Here is a 24,082-nt window from a genome sequence, read left to right as displayed (position 1 = left end):
CTGAACTGCAGTCAGGGCTGGCTCCAGGCACCAGCGAAGGAAGCAGGTGCTTGGGGTGGCCAATGGAAAGGGGCAGCACGTCCAGGTCTTCGGCGGCAATTCGGCGGCGGGTCCCTCAGTCCCTCTCTTCTTCTTTGAGCTGCTGCCGAAGTGCCGCCGAAGAGGAAGAGAGGGAGCGAAGGACCTGCACCGTCAAATTGCCACAGAAGCATAAAGTGGCATGATTGAGCAGCCGCCGAAGTACCAACGATCAGCTTTATCTTTTTTTTTTTTTTCTTTCACTTCGCCACTTGGGGCGGCAAAAAAGCTGGAGCCGGCCCTGACTGCAGTCCAGCCTGTGTGTGAGGAGCCGGGGAGGGAGGGAAGTGGGGCCCGGGATGCAGGGAGGGGTCCTGCTGCCGCTGCTGCTCTGCGTCTCCCCAGGGCGGCGCGGCGTTTCCCCGCTCGAGTGGGCTGTGCAGGGCGCCGCTGGGCTGGTCAGGGGGCGTGGATCCCGGCTCGCGCGCTGACAGGGCGAGTGGCTGGGCAGACCAAGCCACCCCCTCCTGCCCCCGGAGCCAGCCCACTGCGCACCTCCCTCGCCTCAGCCCCGCGCTGCCTGCCCTGGGTGGGGAGAGGCAGAACCCGGCTCCGAGTGCCAGGGGACCCCCGCGGCTCGGGCACCTGGGGGGTCAGTGTCTGTCCTCTCGACTCTGCCTGCACGGGGCTGGGAAAGCAGCTGTCAGCGCCTGCCCCTCTCAGCCCTTGCACCCCCCCATCCCACTCGCAGCCCCACTTGTACCTCCCCCCATCGTTCCTTCGCCACACCCCTTCCCCTTGTACTCTCCCTTCACCCGCACCTCTCCCCTTGTACCCTCCCACACCTCCCCCTTCCCCTGCACCTCTTCTCCTGCAACCCTGATACCCCCTCTCCTCCTCCACCCTCCTCCGCGAGCACATCACACCCCGCTTCTCTGCCAGTGTAGAGCCCCCAAGCACCCCCACACGCGCTCCTCTGCCTGAACCCTCTTTACTAGATCCCCATCACTTTCCAGGTACAAGGTTTGAGGGTTAGTCCCTATGTTTTCCATGTGCATTTGGAGCACTAAAGATGGGGTTGCGGGGGATGGAGGGGTGAGATTTATACTAAAGTGAAATAAAAATAGGAGAAACGGTTTGATCCCCACTGCAAGTGTAAACGGGATTGCTGTGGTGAACGAGGAGGTCACTTTGGGGGCGGGGGAGCCCAGGGCTGGGGCGGCAGGAGGTGCGGGTGGGGTGGGGGAAGAGAGAGCCCAGGGCTGGGGCAGCAGGGGGTGAGGGAGGGCACTGGTGGTGGTGGGGAGAGCCCAGGGCTGGGGGGCAGCCAAATTTTTTTTTGCTTGGGGCGGCAAAAAACCTAGAGCTGGCCCTGATCCCATCTAAGAGACTGTCCAACAAGATTTTTTTTCCTTCTAAAGCTCTCTCCAGCTAAAGGGAAAAAGAGCAAGAGATATTAAAACAAAAGACTTACTTAATACTTTACATTTCAAATGCTTTAACTGTTTTTTCTTCTTTTCTTTATCTTTAATAAAAGGTCAAAAAGATTTTAAATGGTGTGTTTGCTACTGTACTAAGCATGGTGAGCTCTCTGTATACATAAGCATAGCCACACTAGGCCAGAACAATATTCCGACAATGGACATTGCTAGATGCTTCAGAGGGAGCAAATAGAACACAACAATCTATTAAGTGATCCATCCCCTGCCGTCCAGTTCCAGCATCTGGCAGTCAAAGATTTAGAGACACACAGAGCATGTCCCTGATCATCTTGGGTAATAGCCATTGACGGATCTATCCTCCATGAACTTCTCTCAATCTTTTTTGAACCCACACTTTTGACCTTCACAACATCCTCTGGCAATTAGTTCCACAGGTTGACTCTGCTTGTGTGAAGAAGTATTTCACTATGTTTTAAACCTGCTGCCTATTAATTTCATCAGGTGTCCCCTGGTTCTTGTGTTATGTGATGGGATAAATAGCACTTCCTTATTCACTTTCACCACACCATTCATGATTTTATAGACCTCTATCATATCTCGCTTGGACATCTCTTTTCTAAGCTGAACAGTCCCACTCTTTTTAGTCTCTCCTCAGATGGATGCTGTTCCATAGTTCTATTCATTTTTGCTGCCCTCCTCTATACTTTTTCGAATTCTCATATATCCTTTTTGAGATGGGGTGACCAGAACTGCACGCAATATTCAAGGTGTGGATGTACCTGGGATTTATATAGTGTATTATGATATTTTCTGTCTTATTATCTATCCTTTCCTAATGGTTCCTAACATAGTTAGCTTTTTTTTATGGTTGTTGCACACTGAGCAGATGTTTTCAGAAAACTATCCAGAATTACTCTGAACCCTGAACCTTGTTTAACACTGTTTAATATTGGACAGTGACTTGGTTATGTTAACACCTTTACCTCATATATTCCATTTAAATTAATACAACAGGCAATGATACATGTACCAACTGTGTGGTCAAAATAAGCAGATCACTCTTACCAGGCTGGTGTGCAGCACTGGAAGTGAGCTTTTTATCTTTCTGACTTCCAGATCTCTTGCTGTACAGAGAGAGAGGAGACATCTCGGAGCTGGTGCTGAAGTCCAAGTCTTCCTGTTGACAAAGAATATATAAAACAAATGACAAATCCTTCTCAGAACAGAAGAATGTGCTTACAAAAGCACTCAAATGCTGTCCGGATTCTGCTTTCAGATCTGTGCTACTGACCACAAATCTAATATTCCACTCTTCCTCTATTAATTATTTGTACTCCAGTAGTGTGCAAAGGCCCCAATCAAGATCTAGCCCCATTATGCTAGGGGTTCTATATATACATGAAATATACCTGAGGATTCTGAAGGCTAAGACAGATGATGGATGAGAGAGTGATGAAGAGACTTGCCCAAGTCACCAAGCATCTCAGTGACCAGGAACAGAACCCAGGTCTCCTGAGTCCAAGTCCAAGGCCACTGGACCATATGTAGGTAGTACTCCCAAGTACAGATTTCCCTGTGGGCCCCTGTGACTTCAATGGGAGCAGGCCCTATACAGCTCTCCAAAGTACAGAGCGCCCATGTAGAGAGAGCAGAACACAGGAGTCAGAATGATAGAATCTAGAGATCAAAAGATCAGTGCGTCCGTCCATCTCCTTGTTAACACAGGATTTAGTCTCCCTATAGAATACGAATAATATCCAACTGATAATTGAAACAAAGAGTCATTCAAGCTGGGCCTGAACTAAGTTGATCTGAAAAGCTGTTTCTCATTACCGAAGAAACCAAATCACAATGAATAGCTGCTTTAAAAAAGACAAAACAAAACAAAAAATTATTCTCTTAACATCCTCCAACCTCTCAAATGAGGCACATACTGGCACAGCATGCAGCCAGCATGCCTCATTGGTATGGTTAAGATTTAGTCATGGGTATTTTTAGTAAAAGTCATGGATAGGTCACAGACATTAAACAAAAATTTGCAGCTCCTGACCTGTCCATGACTTCTACTATAAATACCCCGGACTAAATCTTAGGTGTTCTGGGGACTCCGGAGGCACCGTTGCTCTGGAGGGGGGCCTCTGGGGTGATGCTACTACAGCTGGGGGAGGAAGGAGGTGTCCCTGGATCACAGCTACTGCAGCTTGGGAGGCCAAGCGGGGGGTTGGCCCGGGGCTGCCCCAGAAGCAAACGGTGTGGCTGGCCCTGGGGTCAGCCACACCAGCCACTGCAGAAGTCACGGAGGTCACAGAATCTGTGACTTCCATAACAGAATCGCAGCCTTACTCATTGGCAGCAAAGCAAATAATTCACTTTGATGCTCTTCAGATGCCATAGGTGCCCAAACACTTCAATGCACAGCTCATCGTCCTAGCCTTATGGTACACACTTGTTTAAAGGATTAGGACCTAGCTACCTCAAAGACCACTTTATCCACTACCTTTCCCCTGTGTTGCACTGACTGCTTGTAAGTTCCTGGATGGAATTCAGACAGTTGCTTGTAATCTTGAAAGCCCTAAGGGTATGTCTATACTACCCACCGGATCAGCAGGCAGCGATCGATCCAGTGGGGGTCAATTTATTGCGTCTAGTCTAGACACAATAAATTGACCCCGAGTGCTCTACTGTCGACTCCTGTACTCTGCCTGCGCCTCTCGTGGCAGTGGAGTCGACGGGGGAGTGGCAGCAGTCGACTCACCGCAGTGAAGACACCACAGTGAGTAGATCTAAGTACGTCGACTTCCGCTACGTTATTCATGTAGCTGAAGCTGCGTAACTTAGGGGTAGGAGGGATAGCTCAGTGGTTTGAGCATTAGCCTGATAAACCCAGGGTTGTGAGTTCAATCCTTGAGGGGGCCACTTAGGGATCTGGGGCAAAATCAGTACTTGGTCCTGCTAGTGAAGGCAGGGGGCTGGACTCAATGACCTTTCAAGGTCCCTTCCAGTTCTAGGAGATAGATATCTCCATTAATTTATTTTTTTATTTAGATCGATCCCCCCGCCACCCCAACCCAGTGTAGACCAGGCCTTAATGATTTGAGGCCTAATTACTTGGGAGACTGCCTTTCTCCTCATGTCATGCTGGTACAGTTGCAATCAGCAGAGGCACCCAAGCTGCAGCTCCATCATTAAGTGAAAGGAAGCAGTTGACAGGAGTCCTCCATAAAGGTCTCTCAATTCCCTTCAGTCTGCCAGACCCTCAGTTTAACTTTGCTTTTAATGTGAAGGCTCATCCCTCTCCTCCCCAAATGCCCAGAAGGTGGTTTATGGGCTAGGGAGTTTTATGTGGACTCAGGATGTTTGTACACAGAGGGAAAAACAATCTGCTGTGATATTTATATGGATTTTTTAATTTTAAAATAAATTATAGTTATTGCAAGGACACGCAGGGCATGAGTTTGAATGATTTAAAAAAAAAAAACCCACAAAAAAACCAATGTCCTTCAGTAATTACACCTCTACCCCGATATAACACGACCCGATATAACATGAATTCGGCTATAACGCGGTAAAGCAGAGCTACGGCGGGGCGGGGCTGCACGCTCCAGTGGATCAAAGCAAGTTCGATATAATACGGTTTCACCTATAACACGGTAAGATTTTTTGGCTCCCAGGGACAGCGTTATATCGGGGTAGAGGTGTATCCACATTAGCATTATGCTACTGGATAGACCCGAGTATCAGGCACAGACAACACTTTTGTCTGTGGCCCCGAAAGTCTCCAAACTTACCTTAACGGTGATGGTGTTCAGTTCTTTTTGTGTTGCACTTAAATACAGTGGAACTAAATGAAGTTTAGAAACAAGAGCACCTCTCCTTCCATCTGTAGGACTGGGGAGAAAGGAGGCAGCAGCTGTTGGAGGGGCAGGCCTACAGTGAGTGCTGTTGGTTTCAAGACAGGCAGTTGTACACATGCACAGCATAGTGTAAGGTCTGAGGCCTTTTGCTGCAGCCATATTAGGAGAGCAGCAGCCATGAGCCAAGAAACAGAAAGTAACATCCTCACATTTCTTCTAAATTATATCAAAACAGTGTAATATCAAAATGTTAAGGCGGCACCCCTCCTAATAGTACCTACCATCACCATATAAGCAAGGAATCTCTTAAGATGTTTAAAGAAAACTTTGCTTGATGGCATTCTGTCTGGCAAGGAATCACTTATCAACAGTTGTGATTGTAAAATCTATACTTCTACTGTTTTGCCTTTATGGTCCCTACTTCTCTACTGTTTATGTGTATGGTATCTATCTGGTTCTTTGATTGTTTCGGTCTCTTGCATAACTAATTTTGTAAGATTTAAATCAGCTAAGGTGGTGGGGTATGATTGGTTAAAGAATTGTTTCACAATATGTTAGGATTGGTCAGAGTTATTTTGTAATATTTTAGTGAAATGATTGGTTACAGTATAGCTAAGCAGGACTCGAGTTTCACTATAAACTCGGGTCCAAGAAGGAGTCCAGCTGGGAAAAGAATAATAAGAAGGAAAGACCTGGAAGAAGAAGAACTCACCTCTTAAGATACAACCTAAGATCAGAGCTGCTAAGAATCCTCTGCACGACAGTGACGTGCAGCAACGAGAACCCAGACAAGACCAACCTTGCCTGGCCAACAGGGAAAGTCCACCTGCATGAACAGGATTGGTGAGCTTTGTATGCTTAGCGTGTGTATTCTGCTTGGTAATTGTTAATAAATAGAGGATAAGGATATTACTGTGTAAGGCTCTTTCACTGGTAAAAGGTCCTGCAAACCTGCAGAAGATTATGCCCTGAGCCCTAGGAACTGGGTAAGAGTAGGTGCCTTTCGCCCAGAGCCTTAGGAACTGGGAAAGGGTGGGGGTGCCTAAATCAAATGGGTTACACCTTGAGCCCTAGGAACTGGATAAAGGTGGATGCCCTAGAATGTGCGTGTAACAATAGGACATATCTACATGCTTCCACACCCCATGCTGTGTACATATATCCCCGTTTGTTTGGGTCACCCACAGTGGCAAGGAAAGAAAACACTTTATACAGGAGAATGTCAGAAGAAAAGTCAGTGTTTCAGATGTAGGTATAACAAATTGCTTTCATTTATATTGTGAAATTGAGCAGAATTTAAGCTTAGATTGCTCCTTTCATTTGTATTTTCTATATGAACCTAGGGAGCCAGGGTGGCTTCCCTCCGAACCTGAGGGTAAAGAGCCACTCTCTCAGCCTAAGTGGGCAGGGCCAGGCCAAGCTTACTCCACCCCCCGGAAGAGGAGGGGTGGAACAGGAAGTACAAAGAGCAGGGCCCTTAACCCAGTCAGGGCAGCGCCAGGGAGGGAGGCAGACGCAGATGGCTGGCTGTTCCCTTCAGACCCTGCTGCCGTGCCTGGGGAGGCCCTGGACCAGGAGAAACCTGACCTGGAGGAAGGACTGGGGCTACCAGAACAGCCCACCGCCAAGTACCCGGAGGAACTGGAGGAGCCTGACGCAGAGGGGGAGCTGGAGCTGCCAGCAGCGGAGTACCCGGATGAGCCGGAGGGACTCGCTCGAGCAACCGGGTAGGAAGGAGCCCAGGGACAGAACTGCACAGTGCGGAGAGTCTATTTGGTCAGTGTGTTGTGGAAGGACCCCCGCTGACCCAATGGCAGGACCCTCGCCCCGCCACTGTCAGGGCCCTGGGCTGGAAATCGGTGGAGTTGGGTGGGCCTGCGTTCCCCTACCCTGGCCAGCCCGCCTCGGCTAGGGACTCTTGCCGGCGCTCCCCTGGCTGAGGGGCGTGCTAGGGACTCTTGCCTGTGCCCCTCCCTCCACTAATTCCCTAGTGACAGATGGCGTGACTCAGGCCGGCCAGTGAGGCAGTAGCTCCCCACCATCCCCTAGCGGCTCGGTGGGCCAACCGACACAGGTCACAATGAACCATAAGTCAGTTCATGCAACATAACTGCACAAACATAAGGCACCAAGACTTTACTACTTACAGGTACATGCTGCACTGAAGAGTCTGATAATGGTGAAGGGACTGAACAAATTGAAGTGGCTGGCGACTGAGGCTCTTCCTTCAAGTTTTCATCTGCAAGAGAGCGGTAAGTAGACTTTCACACTGCACAAACTTCTAACAGTAGGAGTTTAGCTCATGCAAGAAACATGCTGTTCTATTCCAAACATTAACTTCTGGAGTAAACCACACAAGTGAATGTAGTAAGACTACAGCAACTAAACAATCTGAGACTTGTAGGGGAGACCAAAACAGTAGCTATGTCCCATCCCAGGAAAATCAATGAAGTGATCTCTGTATACAAAAAAGCCTACTCCAGCAAGCAGTACCACTGAAGTCAATATCCCTAGAAGTCACTCTTTTAAGATAGTCATAGCTGAAACATGTGGCACGTAATTACCTATACAAGTATGGCTTGTCACATCCCAAGGGCCTGAATCCCAAGACATCAAGTCCAAATCGAAGTCGAGGTTATAAAGACTGTTTTCCTGTAGATGATAATTTAGCAAAAATAAGTTAGAGATGCAAAACAGAAAGTACTATATATTGCAACCACCAAGCACTACAGCTCTTAAGAAGGCAAAAGGATTTAGTCACCTCAATTTGCATGTTTCTGGTGGCATGGCAAGGCCACAAATATATATGAGAAGCCCTGAGAGAGGAGAGCTCTCAGTTAGATTTCACAAGGCAGGGTTTCCAACTAAACAGACTTAAGCTGGGGAGTTATTTGTGGCTTTAGTTCAAACCTAACCCTGACCGGAGTAAAGGGAAGTGAGAGTAAATATCATTACTACAATTATTTATACTCCAGTAATGCCTTATTAGTAATTATTTGTATTGCAGTAGCATCTAGGGCAGGGGTGGGCAAACTACGGCCTGGGAGCCACATCCGGCCCTTCATACGTTTTAATCCGGCCCTCGAGCTCCTGCCGGGGAGCGGGATCCGGGGCTTGCCCTGCTCTGCGCATGCTGTGGCTCTGCACGGCTCCCGGAAGCAGCAGCATGTCCCCCCTCCGGCTCCTACGCGTAGGGGCAGTCAGGGGGCTCCATATGCTGCCCCCATCCCGAACGCTGGCTCTGCAGATCCCATTGGCCAGGAACCGCAGCCAATGGGAGCTGCAGGGGCAGCGCTTGTGGACGGGCAGCATGCAGAGCTGCCTGGCCGCGCCTCAGCATAAGAGTCAGAGGAGGGACACGCCACTGCTTCCAGGAGCTGCTTAAGGTAAGCGCCACCCGGAGCCTGCACCTCTGACCCCCTCCAGCACCCCAACCTCCTGTCCTAGCCCTGATCCCCCTCCTGCCCTCTGAGCCCCTCAGTCCCAGCCCAGAGCACCCTCCTGCACCCCCAACCCTTCATCCCCACCCCACCCCAGAGCCCTCATCTCCTCCTGCACCCCAAGCCCCAATTTTGTGAGCATGTATGGTGGGCCATACAATTTCCATACCCAGATGTGGCCCTCGGGCCAAAAAGTTTGCCCACCCCTGGTCTAGGGGGCCTAGGCAATGCACCAAGTACTGTACAAACATGTAACAAATAACTCCTTCTTAATTATTTTTTGTAAGCTGTCACTATGGGGGGGGGGGTTGCATTTTATTTCTCATCTTTAGAGTAAACTGATCTCTTCAATTCTGGGTACATGTCGTCAGGACCCTCCCCCTCCGTCAGAGCAACGGCAGACAATCGATTTGTGCCTTTTTACCTGGGTTACCTGTGCAGACAACATACCACGGCAAGCATGGAGCCCGCTCAGCTCAGCTCACCATCACCATGTGTCATCTGGGTGCCGGCAGACGTGGTACTGCATTGCTACACAGCAGCAGCTAATTGCCTTTTGGCAGTAGACGGTGCAGTATGACTGGTAGCCGTCATCGGCTATCTGGGTGCTGGCAAACGTGGGGCTGCATTGCTATACAGCAGCAGCTCCTTGCCTTTTGGCAGTAGATGGTGTATTACGACTGGTATCCATCGTCGTCGTATTCCTCAGTGAGTTCGGTCAGAGGCACCTGGGCAGACATGTTTTTGTCTCCTGGAGACTCAGTCCTGCCGGCAGTCCTATTGAACCGTCTTGACGATGATGGCTAGCAGTCGTAGTACAGCATCTTCTGCCAAGCAACCAGAAGATGCCGATGGCTATCAGTCATGCTGCACCGTCTGCTGCCAGCTTAAGATGTAAAAAATAGATGGACCAGATTTGTTCTGTGTTCATTTGCTTCCCCCTCCCTCCGTGAAATCAACGGCCTGCTAAACCCAGGGTTTTGAGTTCAAACTTTGGGGGGGCCATTCTGTGTGACAGTTGTTTGTGTTTCTCCCTGATGCACAGCCACCTTTGTTGATTTTAATTCCCTGTAAGCCATGTCGTCACTCGCCCCTCCTCCGTCAGACAATAGTTTCGCGCCTGTTTTCAGCCCAGACGCCATAGCGCTGGGATCATGGAGCCTGCTCAGATCACCGCGGCAATTATGAGCACTATGAACACCACGCGCATTGTCCTGGAGTATATGCAGAGCCAGAACATGCCAAAGCAAAACCAGGCGAGGAGGCGATTGCAGCGCGGTGACGACAGTGATGAGGAAATTGACATGGACATAGACCTCTCACAAAGTACAGGTCCCAGCAATGTGCAAATCATGGTGTTACTGGGGCAGGTTCATGGCGTGGAACGCCGATTCTGGGCCCGGGAAACAAGCACAGACTGGTGGGACCGCATCGTGTTGCAGGTGTGGGACGATTCCCAGTGGCTACGAAACTTTCGCATGCGTAAGGGCACTTTCATGGAACTTTGTGAGTTGCTTTCCCCTGCCCTGAAGCGCCAGAATACCAAGATGAGAGCAGCCCTCACAGTTGAGAAGCGAGTGGCGATAGCCCTGTGGAAGCTTGCAACGCCAGACAGCTACCGGTCAGTCGGGAATCAATTTGGAGTGGGCAAATCTACTGTAGGGGCTGCTGTGATCCAAGTAGCCAACGCAATCAAAGACCTGCTGATATCAAGGGTAGTGACTCTGGGAAACGTGCAGGTCATAGTGGATGGCTTTGCTGCAATGGGATTCCCAAACTGTGGTGGGGCGATAGATGGAACCCATATCCCTATCTTGGCACCGGAGCACCAAGCCACGGAGTACATAAACCGCAAGGGGTACTTTTCAATGGTGCTGCAAGCCCTGGTGGATCACAAGGGACGTTTCACTAACATCAACGTGGGATGGCCGGGAAAGGTACATGATGCTCGCGTCTTCAGGAACTCTGGTCTGTTTCAAAAGCTGGAGGAAGGAACTTTCTTCCCGGACCAGAAAATAACCATTGGGGATGTTGAAATGCCTATCGTTATCCTTGGGGACCCAGCCTACCCCTTAATGCCATGGCTCATGAAGCCGTACACAGGCAGTCTGGACAGTAGTCAGGACATGTTCAACTATAGGCTGAGCAAGTGCTGAATGGTGGTGGAATGTGAATTTGGACGTTTAAAAGCGCGCTGGCGCAGTTTACTGACTCGGATAGACCTCAGCGAAGCCAATATTCCAATTGTTATAGCTGCTTGCTGTGCGCTCCACAATATCTGTGAGAGTAAGGGGGAGACATTTATGGAGGGGTGGGAGGTTGAGGCAAATCGCCTGGCCACTGATTACGCGCAGCCAGACAGCAGGGCGCGGTGCGCATCAGAGAAGCTTTGAAAACCAGTTTTGTGACTGGCAAGGCTACGGTGTGAAACTTCTGTTTGTTTCTCCTTGATGAACCCTCCGCCACACACACACACACCCCGGTTCACTCTACTTCCCTGTAAACTAACCACCCTCCCCTCCCCCCTTCGAGCACCGCTTGCAGAGGCAATAAAGTCATTGTTACTTCACTTTCATGCATTCTTTATTAATTCATCACACAACTAGGGGGATAATTGCCAAGGTAGCCCGGGAGGGGTGGGAGAGGAGGGAAGGAAAAGGACACACTGCAGTTTAAAACTTTAACACTTATTGAAGGCCAGCCTTCTGATGCTTGGGCAATCATCTGGGGTGGAGTGACTGGGTGGCCGGAGGCCCCCCCACCACTTTCTTGGGCGTCTGGGTGAGGAGGCTATGGAACTTGGGGAGGAGGGCTATTGGTTACACAGGGGCTGTAGCGGCGGTCTCTGCTCCTGCTGCCTTTCCTGCAGCTCAACCATACGCTGGAGCATCTCAGTTTGATGCTCCAGCAGCCGGAGCATCGACTCTTGCCTTCTGTCAGCAAGCTGACGCCACCTATCCTCTTCAGCCCGCCACTTGCTCTCTTCAGCCCGAGATTCAGCCCGCCACCTCTCCTCTCATTCATATTGTGCTTTTTTGCACTCTGACATTGACTGCCTCCACGAATTCTGCTGTGCTCTGTCAGCGTGGGAGGACATCTGGAGCTCCGAGAACATATCATCCCGAGTCCGCCGTTTTCTCCTTCTAATCTTCACTAGCCTCTGTGAAGGAGAAACATTTGCAGCTGGTGGAGGAGATGGGAGAGGTGGTTAAAAAAAGACACATTTTAGAGAACAGTGGGTACACTCTTTCACGTTAAATTTTGCTGTTCACATTACACAGCACATGTGCTTTCGTTACAAGGTCGCATTTTTCCTCTTATATTGAGGGCCTGCCGGTTTGGTGTGAGAGATCACTCACGCAGTGCCAGGCAACAGATTTCGGCTTGCAGGCAGCCATGGTAAGCCACAGTCTTTTGGCTTTTTTAACCTTCTTAACACGTGGGAATGGTTTCAAACAATAGCGCCCTCATTTCCCATACCAAGCACCCATTGGGTTGGCCATTTAAAATGGGTTTGCAATGTAAAAGGAGGGGCTGCAGTTTCCGGGTTAACATGCAGCACAAACCCAACTACCCCCCCACACACACACACCCAATTCTCTGGGATGATCACTTCACCCCTCCCCCCACCGCGTGGCTAACAGCGGGGAACATTTCTGTTCAGCCGAGCAGGAACCGGCACCTCTGAATGTCCCCTTAATAAAATCACCCCATTTCAACCAGGTGACCGTGAATGATATCACTCTCCTGAGAATAACAAAGAGAGATAAGAAATGGATGTTGTCTGCATGCCAGACCATACGCTGCCATGCTTTGTTATGCAATAATTCCAGACTACGTGCTACTGGCCTGGCGTGGTAAAGTGTCCTACCATGGCGGACGGGATAAGGCAGCCCTCCCCAGAAACCTTTTGCAAAGGCTTTGGGAGTACATGAAGGAGAGCTTTCTGGAGATGTCCCTGGAGGATTTCCGCTCCATCCCCATACACGTTAACAGACTTTTCCAGTAGCTGTACTGGCCGCGATTGCCAGGGCAAATTAATCATTAAACACGCTTGCTTTTAAACCATGTGTAATATTTACAAAGGTACACTCACCAGAGGTCCCTTGTGTGCCCTCAGGGTCTGGGAGCACGCTTTGGTGAGTTCGGGGGTTACTGGTTCCAGGTCCAGGGTGATAAACATATCCTGGCTGTTGGGGAAACCGGTTTCTCCGCTTCCTTGCTGTGAGCTATCTTCATTGTCTTCATCATCATCTTCCTCATACTCCGAACCCGCTTCCCTGTTGCGTGATTCTCCACTGATGGAGTCAAAGCACACGGTTGGGGTAGTGGTGGCTGCACCCCCTAGCATGGCATGCAGCTCCACGTAGAAGCGGCATGTTTGCGGCTCTGCCCCAGACCTTCCGTTTGCCTCTCTGGCTTTGTGGTAGACTTGCCTTAGCTCCTTAATTTTCACGCGGCACTGCTGTGCGTCCCTGTTATGGCCTCTGTCCTTCATGGCCTTTGAGACTTTTTCTAATATTTTGCCATTTCGTTTACTGCTACGGAGTTCAGCTAGCACTGATTCGTCTCCCCATATGGCGAGCAGATCCCGTACCTCCCGTTCTATCCATGCTGGAGCTCTTTTGCGATCCTGGGACTCCATCATGGTTACCTGTGCTGATGAGCTCTGCGTGGTCACCTGTGCTCTCCACGCTGGGCAAACAGGAAATGAAATTCAAAAGTTCGCGGGGCTTTTCCTGTCTACCTGATCAGTGCATCTGAGTTGAGAGAGCTGTCCAGAGCGGTCACAATGAAGCACTGTGGGATAGCTCCCGGAGGCCAATAACGTCGAATTCCGTCCACACTACCCCAAATCCGACCCGCAAAGGCCGATTTTAGGGCTAATCCCCTCGTTGGCGGTGGAGTAAAAAAACCGGTTTAAAGGGCCCTTTAAGTTGAAAAAAAGGGCTTCGTCGTGTGGACGTGTCCAGGCTTAATTCAATTTAACGCTGCTAAATTCGACCTAAACTCGTAGTGTAGACCAGGCCTTAGAGAAGTACCCTAGCTGGAGCCTTCCAATGCAGTAGCTGGGTATAATTTTGGGTTTACATTCCGGAGGGGGGTGTGCCTGAGTAGCTGGGAAGTACCCTAGCTGGAGCCTTCCAATGCAGTAGCTGGTCAAAACGTCTGTATGTATCTGCAGCTGGGTGTGTCTCTACCTGCATGTGTGCTGGTGAAAGTGAAGGCTGGAGCCTGGATAGAGCTTGGCAGCTTGTCACAGAAGTACAGTGTAAACGGGAGCCCAGGCTGGTGGGACCGGGGGGCTCAGTGGTACCCCAGTTCCAGGTGGCACCCCGGAGGGAACCTGTCACAGTGGTGCAGCGAGCAGGGTCATATGCACAGCTTGTTACTCTGAGTGAGATTGGCACTTCATACACTGGTGGTGATTTTAAGTGAGATTTAAGTGTCCTGGCTAGAGATCAGTCAAAGAGGTTACCAGTTTGTTATTTTCTCTTTGCTTATTTCGGGCAAGGGAAGTAAGGACAGGAAAGCAGGAAAATGAGTGAAAGTAAAACTAGTAAGAAGCTGGAACTATACAGATTGCAGGCAGAAGAGAAGAAGAAAGAACACAAAAGACATATGGAATTTAAACAAATGGCAATTAATGGGCCAGAAGCTGAACACCGAAGAACCATAGAAGCAGAGAATGCCAGGCAAGAAGCTGCACACCAAAGGGCCCTAGAACTGCAAGCCAAAGAAATGGAGGCAAAAGAAAGGGAGAGAAAGCATCAACTGAACTTGATAGAGAAGCAGAACCAGAACCCCCATGCAGCAGAGAGCTCCACCTCTTCAAAATCCACAAATGGTAATGGTTGTGTCCTGCATGCAGCAAGACAGGGGACATGGCTGAATATTTCATCACCTTTGAGAGGCTATGTGTACTCCATGAAATTCCTGAAGACCAAAAGTTGCCCACTTTGATTGCAAAGTTGTCTGGGAAAGCTCTGGATATGTTCAATAAAGATTCCAATTAGAGATGCTTCAGATTATAGTAAATTCAAGGATATGGTTTTAAAACCGTTACAGATTACATCTGAAACATATAGAGTAAAATTTAGAAGCCTTAAGAGGGGGGGCTGGGATGAGTAATGTGGCATATGTAAACCAGATGAAAGATTTGATGGATAAGTGGATAAGGGGTGTAGTAGGAAGAGGGCCTGAAACATAAGCCCATGTATCAGAGACCTGAAGCCTGAGCTAAAGTAGTCAAAACTTTGCTGATATAAAGCAAAGTTAAGTTGTGAGCAAGAGGCAGGCCCTGCTCACAGAATCTGGCAAGAACAGGGCTGATATTGCAGAAACGCACATTCCTAAGTAGTGCTAGGCAAAAGACTATATAGACAAACACAGTCCAGAAAGGTGGTACCAGAACACCTCGATATCAGCACATTCCCCAAAGATAACAGGAACACACTGACCCATCGTAAAGATGAGGTCAGGATGACAGAATGATGGATAAAGATGTTTTGATCAAAGCAACATGTACAAGGTAATGGGTGGCACGCAGACATGTCGGGGTAATGTAGAACTTGTTTGTATCTGTGTATAAAGATGTATCTCAGAGGGAGTGTCTTTGTCTGGCCGAGGAGATAGTGGAAAGTCCCACCACTAACTGAGCTAGTCGACTGCAACGGACATACTTGTGTTAGTGTACCTGTAACCATTGAGCCGGGGCATTAGGACGGTGCTTCAATGACAATAAACCTGACCATGTGCCTTCGCTATGAACCAAGTCTGTGGATTTATTGGGCAGTTTGATCAGATGTATGTATCTGCCCAGAGTCAGTACAGCACGCAGAGAGAACACACACGCAGCCAAACATCTAATGACAAGGGGGAAAGGTATTACAAGCTTTGAAGAAATGTGTGATCTCATTGCTCAGGAACATTTCCTGAGTATATGAAGTGATGATGTAAAACAGTGTTTATGGGATAAAAAGGTGAAAACTGTTGATGAACTTGCTACTCTGGCTGATGAATTTGAGCAGACACAAGCGTCTATTAGAAATAAATCACAGGCAGAGGGGTTAAAACCTGGCGGGAAGCAGGGTTCCCATTTCACCCCAGGAAAGAGGGTGGATGGGAGGCTGGACGTTCACCTCCCCAAATCCATTCCCCTAGTCCTTGTCCTAAATCTCCTGTAAAAACAGAAGAGCCCAGAAGGTGTTATCATTGTAATTCCACTGAGCCCCTGAGGAATAAATCCCGTGTTGGGTGGGAAAAGGCAGCAAGCAACTCATAGGAATGCTGCTACCCAGAGCACAGAGGCACCTCAGGCAATTGCCACTTATTATACAAGGTTTGTAAAAATAGCCTCTGCCCAGCCAGGCAGTAAGCACATAAAGGCTGTCAAAATTAATGGCAAGGAACACCTTGGGTGGAGGGACACAGGTGCAGAAATTTCTGTGGTTAGGAGAAGCATTGTTCAGGAAAATGACATTCTGCCAGGACAGATGGCAGAGCTTTTGTTAGTAGGAGGTCACAAAATCCTTGTGCCTTTGGCTAAAGTGCACATAGAAACTGAGGATTTGAAAGCTGAATTGACTGTGGCAGCAGTACCTACTAACCCATCACAATTGTTACTGGGGAATGATTTTTTCAATGTAGCTCGGGCTGTCTGCAGCAAGGAGGAATACCGTGCTGAAACCCCAGAGGAAAAAGATAAAGTCCCAGAAACTGCTGAAGGAATGGGAGAGCATCTCTTTAATGCCTCTGCAGCAGTAGAAAACAGTATGCTACCAGGGGTGGGTGTGGTTGAGACCAGCTCCTGCTGCCCAGTGGCTAAAGACAGCCTTTCCTCTAGCGGGAAGGGGTGCATATTACCTGTCAGTGAGAAGACTGTCCAGGTTGCTGGCTGCCAGCAGGTTGCAGCTAGGCAAGGGGCAGACCTCACTCTAGGGTGCATAGGAAGATGCATCCTAGAGGGAAGCCCAGAGAAGGGTGATGGAATCCTAGAGAACACGGAGGTGGGTGAGGGTTCCATGGACTCTGTAGCTGGAGGTAAACCCAATTCAAAGAGGGAGGAGGGTGTAGTGCTTGCCAGAGAAAGGATTGTTCTGTTAGCTGTGAGCTCTTCACAGCTGAACAGGGGACAGCTCCCACTCTAAAGCGCACAGAGGTGTGTCTTAGGCCTTGTCTACACTACAAAGTTTTGTCGACAAAAGTGATGTCGACACTCAAAAATCGACATAACATTCAGAATGTCATGTTCACACTCACTCCCTCTGTTGACAGAGCGCATCCACAGTGGGATCGTGGCACATCTTGGGACTGGGCCCAACGTCCTGTGATGCATTGTTTTCTGTCCCAGCACTCCATGGGCTTCCGGCTTTCTTTCGCTGCATTTTTGCAACAGCCTTTCTTTGCTGTGCACCTGTGTGAGAAGGGATAGATCCCACACTGCTCTTGTGTGCTGTTAACTGTCATGAAGACATCGTGTATGGCAGTGCAGTTAATTGTGAACTTCCTAAAGGAAGAAGACTCGCAGGCACATGACATGTTGCGTGAAATGGATAGGAACAACTTTAGATTGCTTTTGGCATTCACAGAACAGCTACATAGGGTTGATTGTCGCTTTTGAGCTCGGGAAACAAGCATTGAATGATGGGATCGTATCGTGATGCAGGCGTGGGATGAAGAGCAGTGGCTATCCAGAACTTTCGGATGCAGAAAGTCACCTTTCTGGAACTGTGTGTGGCGCTCACCTGGCAAGGATACCAGAATGAGTGTCCTCTATTGATAGAGAAGCATGTGGCAATTGCTGTGTGGAAACTGGCAACTCCAGACTGCTACCGGTCAGTCACGAATCAATTTGGAGTGGGGAAGTTGACCGGTGGGGCTGCGTTAATGCAAGTGTGCAGGGCAATATATCACATCCTGTTACGAAGGACCGTGACTCTGGGAAATGTGCATGAAATAGTTGACAGCTTTGCAGAAATGGGTTTCCCTAACTGTGGAAGGGCAATTTTGGCACCAGACCACCTTGCGACGGAGTACATCAATAGAAAGGGGTACTTCTCCATGGTGTTGTAGGTGCCTGTGGATCACCGTGGGCATTTCACGGACATCAACACAAGGTGGTCTGAGAACATGCATGATGCACACATCTTCAGGAACACCGGCCTGTACAGAAAGCTACAAGCAGGGACTTTCTTTCCAAACCAGACGATTACAATGGGGGATGTTGAAATGCCCATAGTGATCCTGGGAGACCTGGCGTACCCCTTACAGCCATGGCTCATGAAACCTTACACAGGACACCTGGACAGCAGTAAGGAGTGGTTCAACAACAGGCTGAGTAGGTGCTGGATGACAGTTGAACGTGCCTTTGGAAGATTAAAGGCGTGCTGGCGATGCCTTTATGGCAGGTTAGACCTTAATGAGGATAATATTCCCGTGGCCATAGCCGTGTGCTGTACGTTGCATCATCTTTGTGAAGCTATGGGTGAAAGGTTTGCTCAGGGGTGGAGTGTTGAGGCAGACTGCTTGACTACTGATTTTGAGCAGCCAGATACCAGGGCTATCAGAGGAGCCCAGAGCAGACAATTTGAATCAGGCAGGCTTTGAGGCAACACTTTGAAAATGAGAACCATTAACGTATATCTCCGTGTTTGGTACTTTAGTGTTACATTACATGTAGTTTTCCTAGGAAGCAGTAGTGATATTTGGGGCCTTATATTCCAGTAAGCAAATGATTAAAATACCTGTGCATGTATTGGTAGTGCCTGCAATCTCAATTTGTAGGAAACAAATAAAGATGAGTTACCCTTCAAAAACTTTGCTTTTATTGCACAAGAAACAGCAAACACAAACACACAAAGATGCTTGGTGGGAAAGGAGGAACCAGGGAAGGGCAGACTTTAACAGCTGTGTATAGGTTCAGCTATCATTGTGAAAGTTGTCCGAGAGGGTGGAGTGAAGGGGAAACTGAGAAGTCCCGGAAAGTGGAAAGGAACGTGCGGGTGGAGTTTGGGGGGGGGGAGGGCATGGGAAAAGAGTTCTGAATGTGCTGCAGGAGAGGGCAGGCATAGATCTGCTCAGTCTACAGCATTATTAAGGACTTCAGCATCCACATTTGCTCCTCCATTACTTTAATCATCTGCTCAATTGCATCCTTAAACTCCTGATTCTTTTTTCTGTCCTGCCGTTCGGCTTCCCAGAACTCCTTGCGTTCCCTTTTCTCTACACTGGAGCAGTGCATTACCTCCTGGAACATGTCTTCTTTGCTGCATCTTGGGCACTTTTTTTATCTGGTGGAGAAGCTCGGCCGGGATGTGTGGGGTGTTCCTGAAGGCCACATCTGCCGAAGCACAAGGGACAATGCACAGAAGCGGGATTGTTAAATTCACACACAGCACTGAAACATTTCACTTAAATGCACCTTTTGAAACATTGCCATCACTTTCTCACTGACCCTTGGCAGGCACACATCTCTTCAAACACCCAAAGCATGGTGAGTGGTGGCGGGTGAGCGGAGGGGGGGGTGGGGTGCTTCACATGGGGAAAAGAGCACACACTCTAGAAGGGTTGTGGTGCAGCATGCTAGGGGAAAAATTCTCCCACACTTTTCCACAGGTGAGGGTCATTCTAGCAGATCTCACTGCTAAGGGTAAGCAGGGAAACAAGGGCACATCTACTCCATGCTTGTGGCTTCTGCCCTGCTCCCTATGCTACTCACCTATGTGATGCTTTGGTCCCTGCACAATTGGTTGCCAAATGGCGCAGGAAAGTTTCCTACAATGTGGGAAGGAATAAAGTTGCTCTGCCACGGAACCTTCGGCAGAGGATTAAAGAGTACCTCGAGGAAACTTCCCTGGAGATCTCTCTGGAGAATTCTGGTGAGATCTTGGCATGCATCAACACCCTGTTCCGCCGTACGATTAGCTACACAGGGAAATGTCTGTCTCTCAGAAACAGCCAGCCTTCCACATTTCTATACCCCAAACCCACCTCTGCACTACACAAACCACAATCATTTACCAGGCATCTCCTCTCCTGCTTCTTGCTTGCTGGAGAGCAACTGCTGAGACTGGTAAGACACCTCTAGAGTGGAGAAAAGTTCCTGGCTGCCTGCCCCACTCGGCGACCCCACCAGGAGCTGCACATCGTCGTCTAACTCCACCTCTTCATCAATAAATTCATCCTCCATGTTAGGTCCTCTTTCCGTCACCTCCAGGCCCGCCGAAGTATCCATGGGGCTCTTGATGGTGGAGGTGGGGTCGTCACCAAGGATGGCGTCCAGCTCCTTATAGAACCAGCAGGTCTTAGGTGAAGCACCGGAGTGACAGTTTGCCTCCGTCGCCTTATGGCATGCCTGCCTCAGCTCCTTTATCTTCGCTCTGCACTGCAGTGTGCTCCGATTTTAACCCTTTTCGCACAAGCCTCGAGACATATGGCCGTAAGTATCCCAATTCCTATGGCTCAAGAGCAGCTGTGACTGCACAGCCTCCTCTCCCCATATACTGATCAAATCCAACAGCTCCGCACTTGTCCAAGTGGGAGAGCGTTTAGTGCAATAACCCACCATGGTCACCTGGGAAAATGCGATGAGACCTCTCCATGCCAAGCCAGCAGGAAATTGAATTTCAAAAATTCCTGGGGCTTCTAAGGGGGAGGGGCAGATGGCTGTTTACCTGGCTGCAGGGCAGTGGAGTTCAGACTGCTGACCATAGCGATCACGATGGGCATTGTGGGACATCTCCTGGAAGCCAATTAAAGCAACGAAATCAAGCGTGATGTCTACATTGGCACTTTGTCGAGAAAAATTTAGAGGGAAAAGACGCACGTCTCTCGTTGGGGTGGTTGTATTTTGTCGCCAAAACCAGGCATTTTTCCTGATAAAAGTCACATTGCAGTGTGTACGCATTCACTATTTGGTCGACAAAAGACAGTTTCTGTCAACAAAACTTGGTAGTATAGACAAGGCCTTAGAAAGGGGCCCAGAGAAGGAAGCTGAGAAGGAATCTGGGGCAGTACAGGAATGTCTCTTCACTGATTACAGGGGAGGGTTTGCCCAGGACAGATTTGCTGGGTCGGCGTCTGGGCTCCCAGGCACCCAACCTGGGGCTCAGGTTTTAAGAGGGAACTGTGTAACTGACCTCTAGGAGGGGAGCAGTCATACAACTGACCTCTTGGGGACAGAGAAGGGGTGACAGAGGCTATCCCAATCCAGGCCCCACTTTTGCAAAATGCTGCTCCCGATGTACTTGTGGAAATTAACTCTGTCTCTTTAAGACAGGATGGGAATCCTACTAAAGACTTATAAGGCAATTCAGATTGCTCAGTATGAGTGACCTGGTGTCATTACCTACTGCCCCCCATCTTTAAAATCTTCAGACTATCAGCAATGATTTAATATCTTCCAAGTCACTGACATAAAACATTAAATTGCATTATGTCAGGAACCAATCCCTGTGGGATGCTGTTGAAACACATGCATTTGATGATGATTCCTTATTAAACAATTATGTTTTGAGATCTCATTTAGACAGTTTTTAATCCATTTAATATGTGGTTTATTGAACTTGTATGATACTAATTTCCTCTTCAAAGAATCATGCTGTATTTAAGTCAAATGACTTACAGAAATCACATCATATTAGGTCACAGTTACCTTTGCTGACCAGACTTGTAATCTCATAAAACAGTATCAAGTTCATTTGACAGGAATTATTTTCCACATAACCATGTTGGCTGGCATTAACTATACTACTATCCTTCAGGTTCTATAGGGAGAAAGTCAAGCATGCATCATTTCATAACTTCGTCCAGGATCAGTGTCAGGCTAGCAGGCCTGTAATTACCATCTTCTTTACACTTTTTGCCTATTAATATAACACTAGCTTTCTTCCAGTCATCTGGAACTTCCCCCGTATTCCAAGATTTATTCAATCAAATATAATTTGTGCTATTATTTTCCACTATCCATATATTCTGTATCTCTGTATTTGTTACTGGACCTTTGAAATAAATATTTTAACCATTTTTATATATATGCACCGTTTTCTACTGCTGTTTATCAAATTGTTCCACTGCATAGAATGTCTTTTTCTCTTGTTAAAAAGATACCTTAGGACATTCTATACAAAAAACTATGTTAAAAGAATGTTAACATTATAATACATGCAGAATATCGAGGATAAAAATAAACATTAAACAAGTGCCTTTTTTCTTTTCTGTCATTCAGTCTGTACACTGAGTGAAACAAGGGGCCCGTGAAAATAAGAATAGTCTACCACATAATTAAAAATTGCAAAGCAATGCATTCACACAAAGGGACACAGGTACCATTCACTTTGGCATCTTCTAACTTTTGAGTGCTTCACTTTGCAAACTTAACATAGGCCTGGTCTACACTAACCCCCCCACTTCGGACTAAGGTACGCAAATTCAGCTACGTTAAAAACGTAGCTGAATTCGAAGTACCTTAGTCCGAATTTACCGCGGTCCAGACGCGGCAGGAAGGCTCCCCCGTCGATGCTGCGTACTCCGCTCGCCGAGCTGGAGTACCAGCGTCGACGGTGAGCACTTCCGGGATCGATTTATCGCGTCTTAACCAGACGCGATAAATCGAACTCAGAAAACCGATTGCTTACATCCGGACCCGGATGTAAGTGAAGACGTACCCATAGTGTTTTGTACCTGAAAGGGGCTGTTACCCCTGCTCTGCTCCTGAGGCTCTGTTTAGGCAACAAATTATTAGACAACCAAATGCACATACTAAAAGCTACTCACATAAATCTCATTATCCACATCCAGCTGTATTTCATCTGTGTCAACCAGGTCACTGAGCTCATCAAAGAGGGCAGACTCTAAAGGCAAAGCAAACAAAGTGGTACATCAGCATATCCTAAAAGTTAAAGATGGGAGTTTCAAAGGAGCTGAACCGGTAAATTCAATGGGATTCAATGTTAGACTGGAATTTTCAGCCTAAAAATTTAGGGTAAGGCAGTATTTGTACTACAGTACTGTACCAGCCACAGGAGAGTGGCAGATCAGATGTTCATATTGTAAACCTCACCCATGCAGACTCTGTGGATATTAAGGCCCCAATTCAGCAAACACGTCAATGAGTAAGCTTACACGCCCAGGCAGTTCCATCAGTGTCACACGCAAAGTGTTTGCAGGACTGGGACAGGGGTTCATAGGATCTCACAACGAGTCCACATGTCTAAAACACCCCACAGGCACCCTTAACTCTGCCCGCGCCACTCCATCCGGATCCCAATTCCAGGCAGCACGACTAGCCACGCGGCCCTGTCAGCGCCCAGCTAGCCCAGGCTCTGAGACTTGCCCGAGAGGCCCAGCGGCCGCGCGGGGAACGAGAGCCAGCAAGGCCTCTCGCCAGGAGTCCGCGCTGCCTGCCCCACGCCCCGGGGCGGGAGCAGCCAGACCCGGCAGCGGGGACACAGCTGGGCTTGCGCCCCTCCCCGCCAATGCCCCTCACAGCTCCCGCCCCACCCGCTCAGAAGGACGCTCCGCGCCTGGCTCACCCCAGTCGGGTCCGACCCCGGGTGCCAGCAGCCCCGGCTCTGCGGTGCCCTGTTCAACCTCCCCCGCCGCCATCTCCCTTCAGTCCTAAACACACGTCTCCTAGCTCAGCGCAATGCACCGCCCTGCTACGATGGCCGGGAGAGGACACGGGGCCCGGCAGGGCGGGGCCAGCGCCCTGTCTCTGAGCCAGCTGGGACAGTGTCAGCCGCAGGAGCGCTCTGAGCCCGGCTCGCCTCAGGTAGCTGGGGACAAACACTCCGAGGGCGGGCAACGTTGCATGTGCCCAATGGGGCGGGGGTTCTCGCGGGGTCCGGCTTCAGCTGCCCAATGGGGTGGGGTCTGGGATCCGGGTTCAGGTGACCCATGGGGCAGGGGCTCAGGTGGAGTTCGGGTTCAGCAGTAGCGCCATTTCGGGGGGGCAGCCGTGATTCCAAAGGCTACTTGGGCACCTGAAAACTCTTATCTTTTTTGCAGATAACTTAGATACAGTGCTCCTGTCAGATAATAATTTCTAATTCCTATATAAAGAAAAAATTAAATAAATATTAGACCCACTCAGCTCTAATGCTAACTGTCAAGCTATTAAAAAAATTGTGCTGTTAAACAATAATAGAATACCATTTATATAAATACTTTTGGATGGAGCTATCAGGGGGAAAATGGGGTTGGGATGAATTGTATTAAAAGGTTCCAAACTCTGTGTCGTAATCCACAGACTTCCATACCACAGGCTCTTCAGTCTCAGGCCTGGTCTACACTAACCCCCCAATTCGAACTAAGGTACGCAACTTCA

The 24,082-nt window shown here is 48.9% G+C and overlaps 1 protein-coding gene across 2 annotated transcripts in view; it reads right to left on the bottom strand.

Moving 5' to 3' along the window:
- The window catches only part of ATF6 (activating transcription factor 6), a 367,785-nt gene extending 344,392 nt beyond the window's left edge, over window positions 1–23,393 (bottom strand). For both annotated transcript variants that reach the window (XM_026656216.1, XM_026656217.1), the window contains exons 1-5: window positions 23,289–23,393; window positions 22,531–22,607; window positions 7,879–7,966; window positions 7,462–7,553; window positions 2,526–2,637 (exon numbers count right to left, since the gene is read on the bottom strand). In XM_026656216.1, coding sequence (XP_026512001.1) covers window positions 2,526–2,637; window positions 7,462–7,553; window positions 7,879–7,966; window positions 22,531–22,607; window positions 23,289–23,361 — 442 coding nt within the window. In that variant the 5' untranslated portion in view covers window positions 23,362–23,393. The remainder of the gene's footprint in view (window positions 1–2,525; window positions 2,638–7,461; window positions 7,554–7,878; window positions 7,967–22,530; window positions 22,608–23,288) is intronic.
- Between the last annotated feature and the right edge of the window lie 689 nt (window positions 23,394–24,082).

This window comes from Terrapene carolina, unplaced genomic scaffold (genome assembly GCF_002925995.2).
Source record: "Terrapene carolina triunguis isolate 2854851 unplaced genomic scaffold, T_m_triunguis-2.0 Scaffold212, whole genome shotgun sequence".
NCBI lineage: Eukaryota > Metazoa > Chordata > Testudines > Emydidae > Terrapene > Terrapene triunguis.
This window is presented reverse-complemented; position numbering and strand designations above follow the sequence as displayed.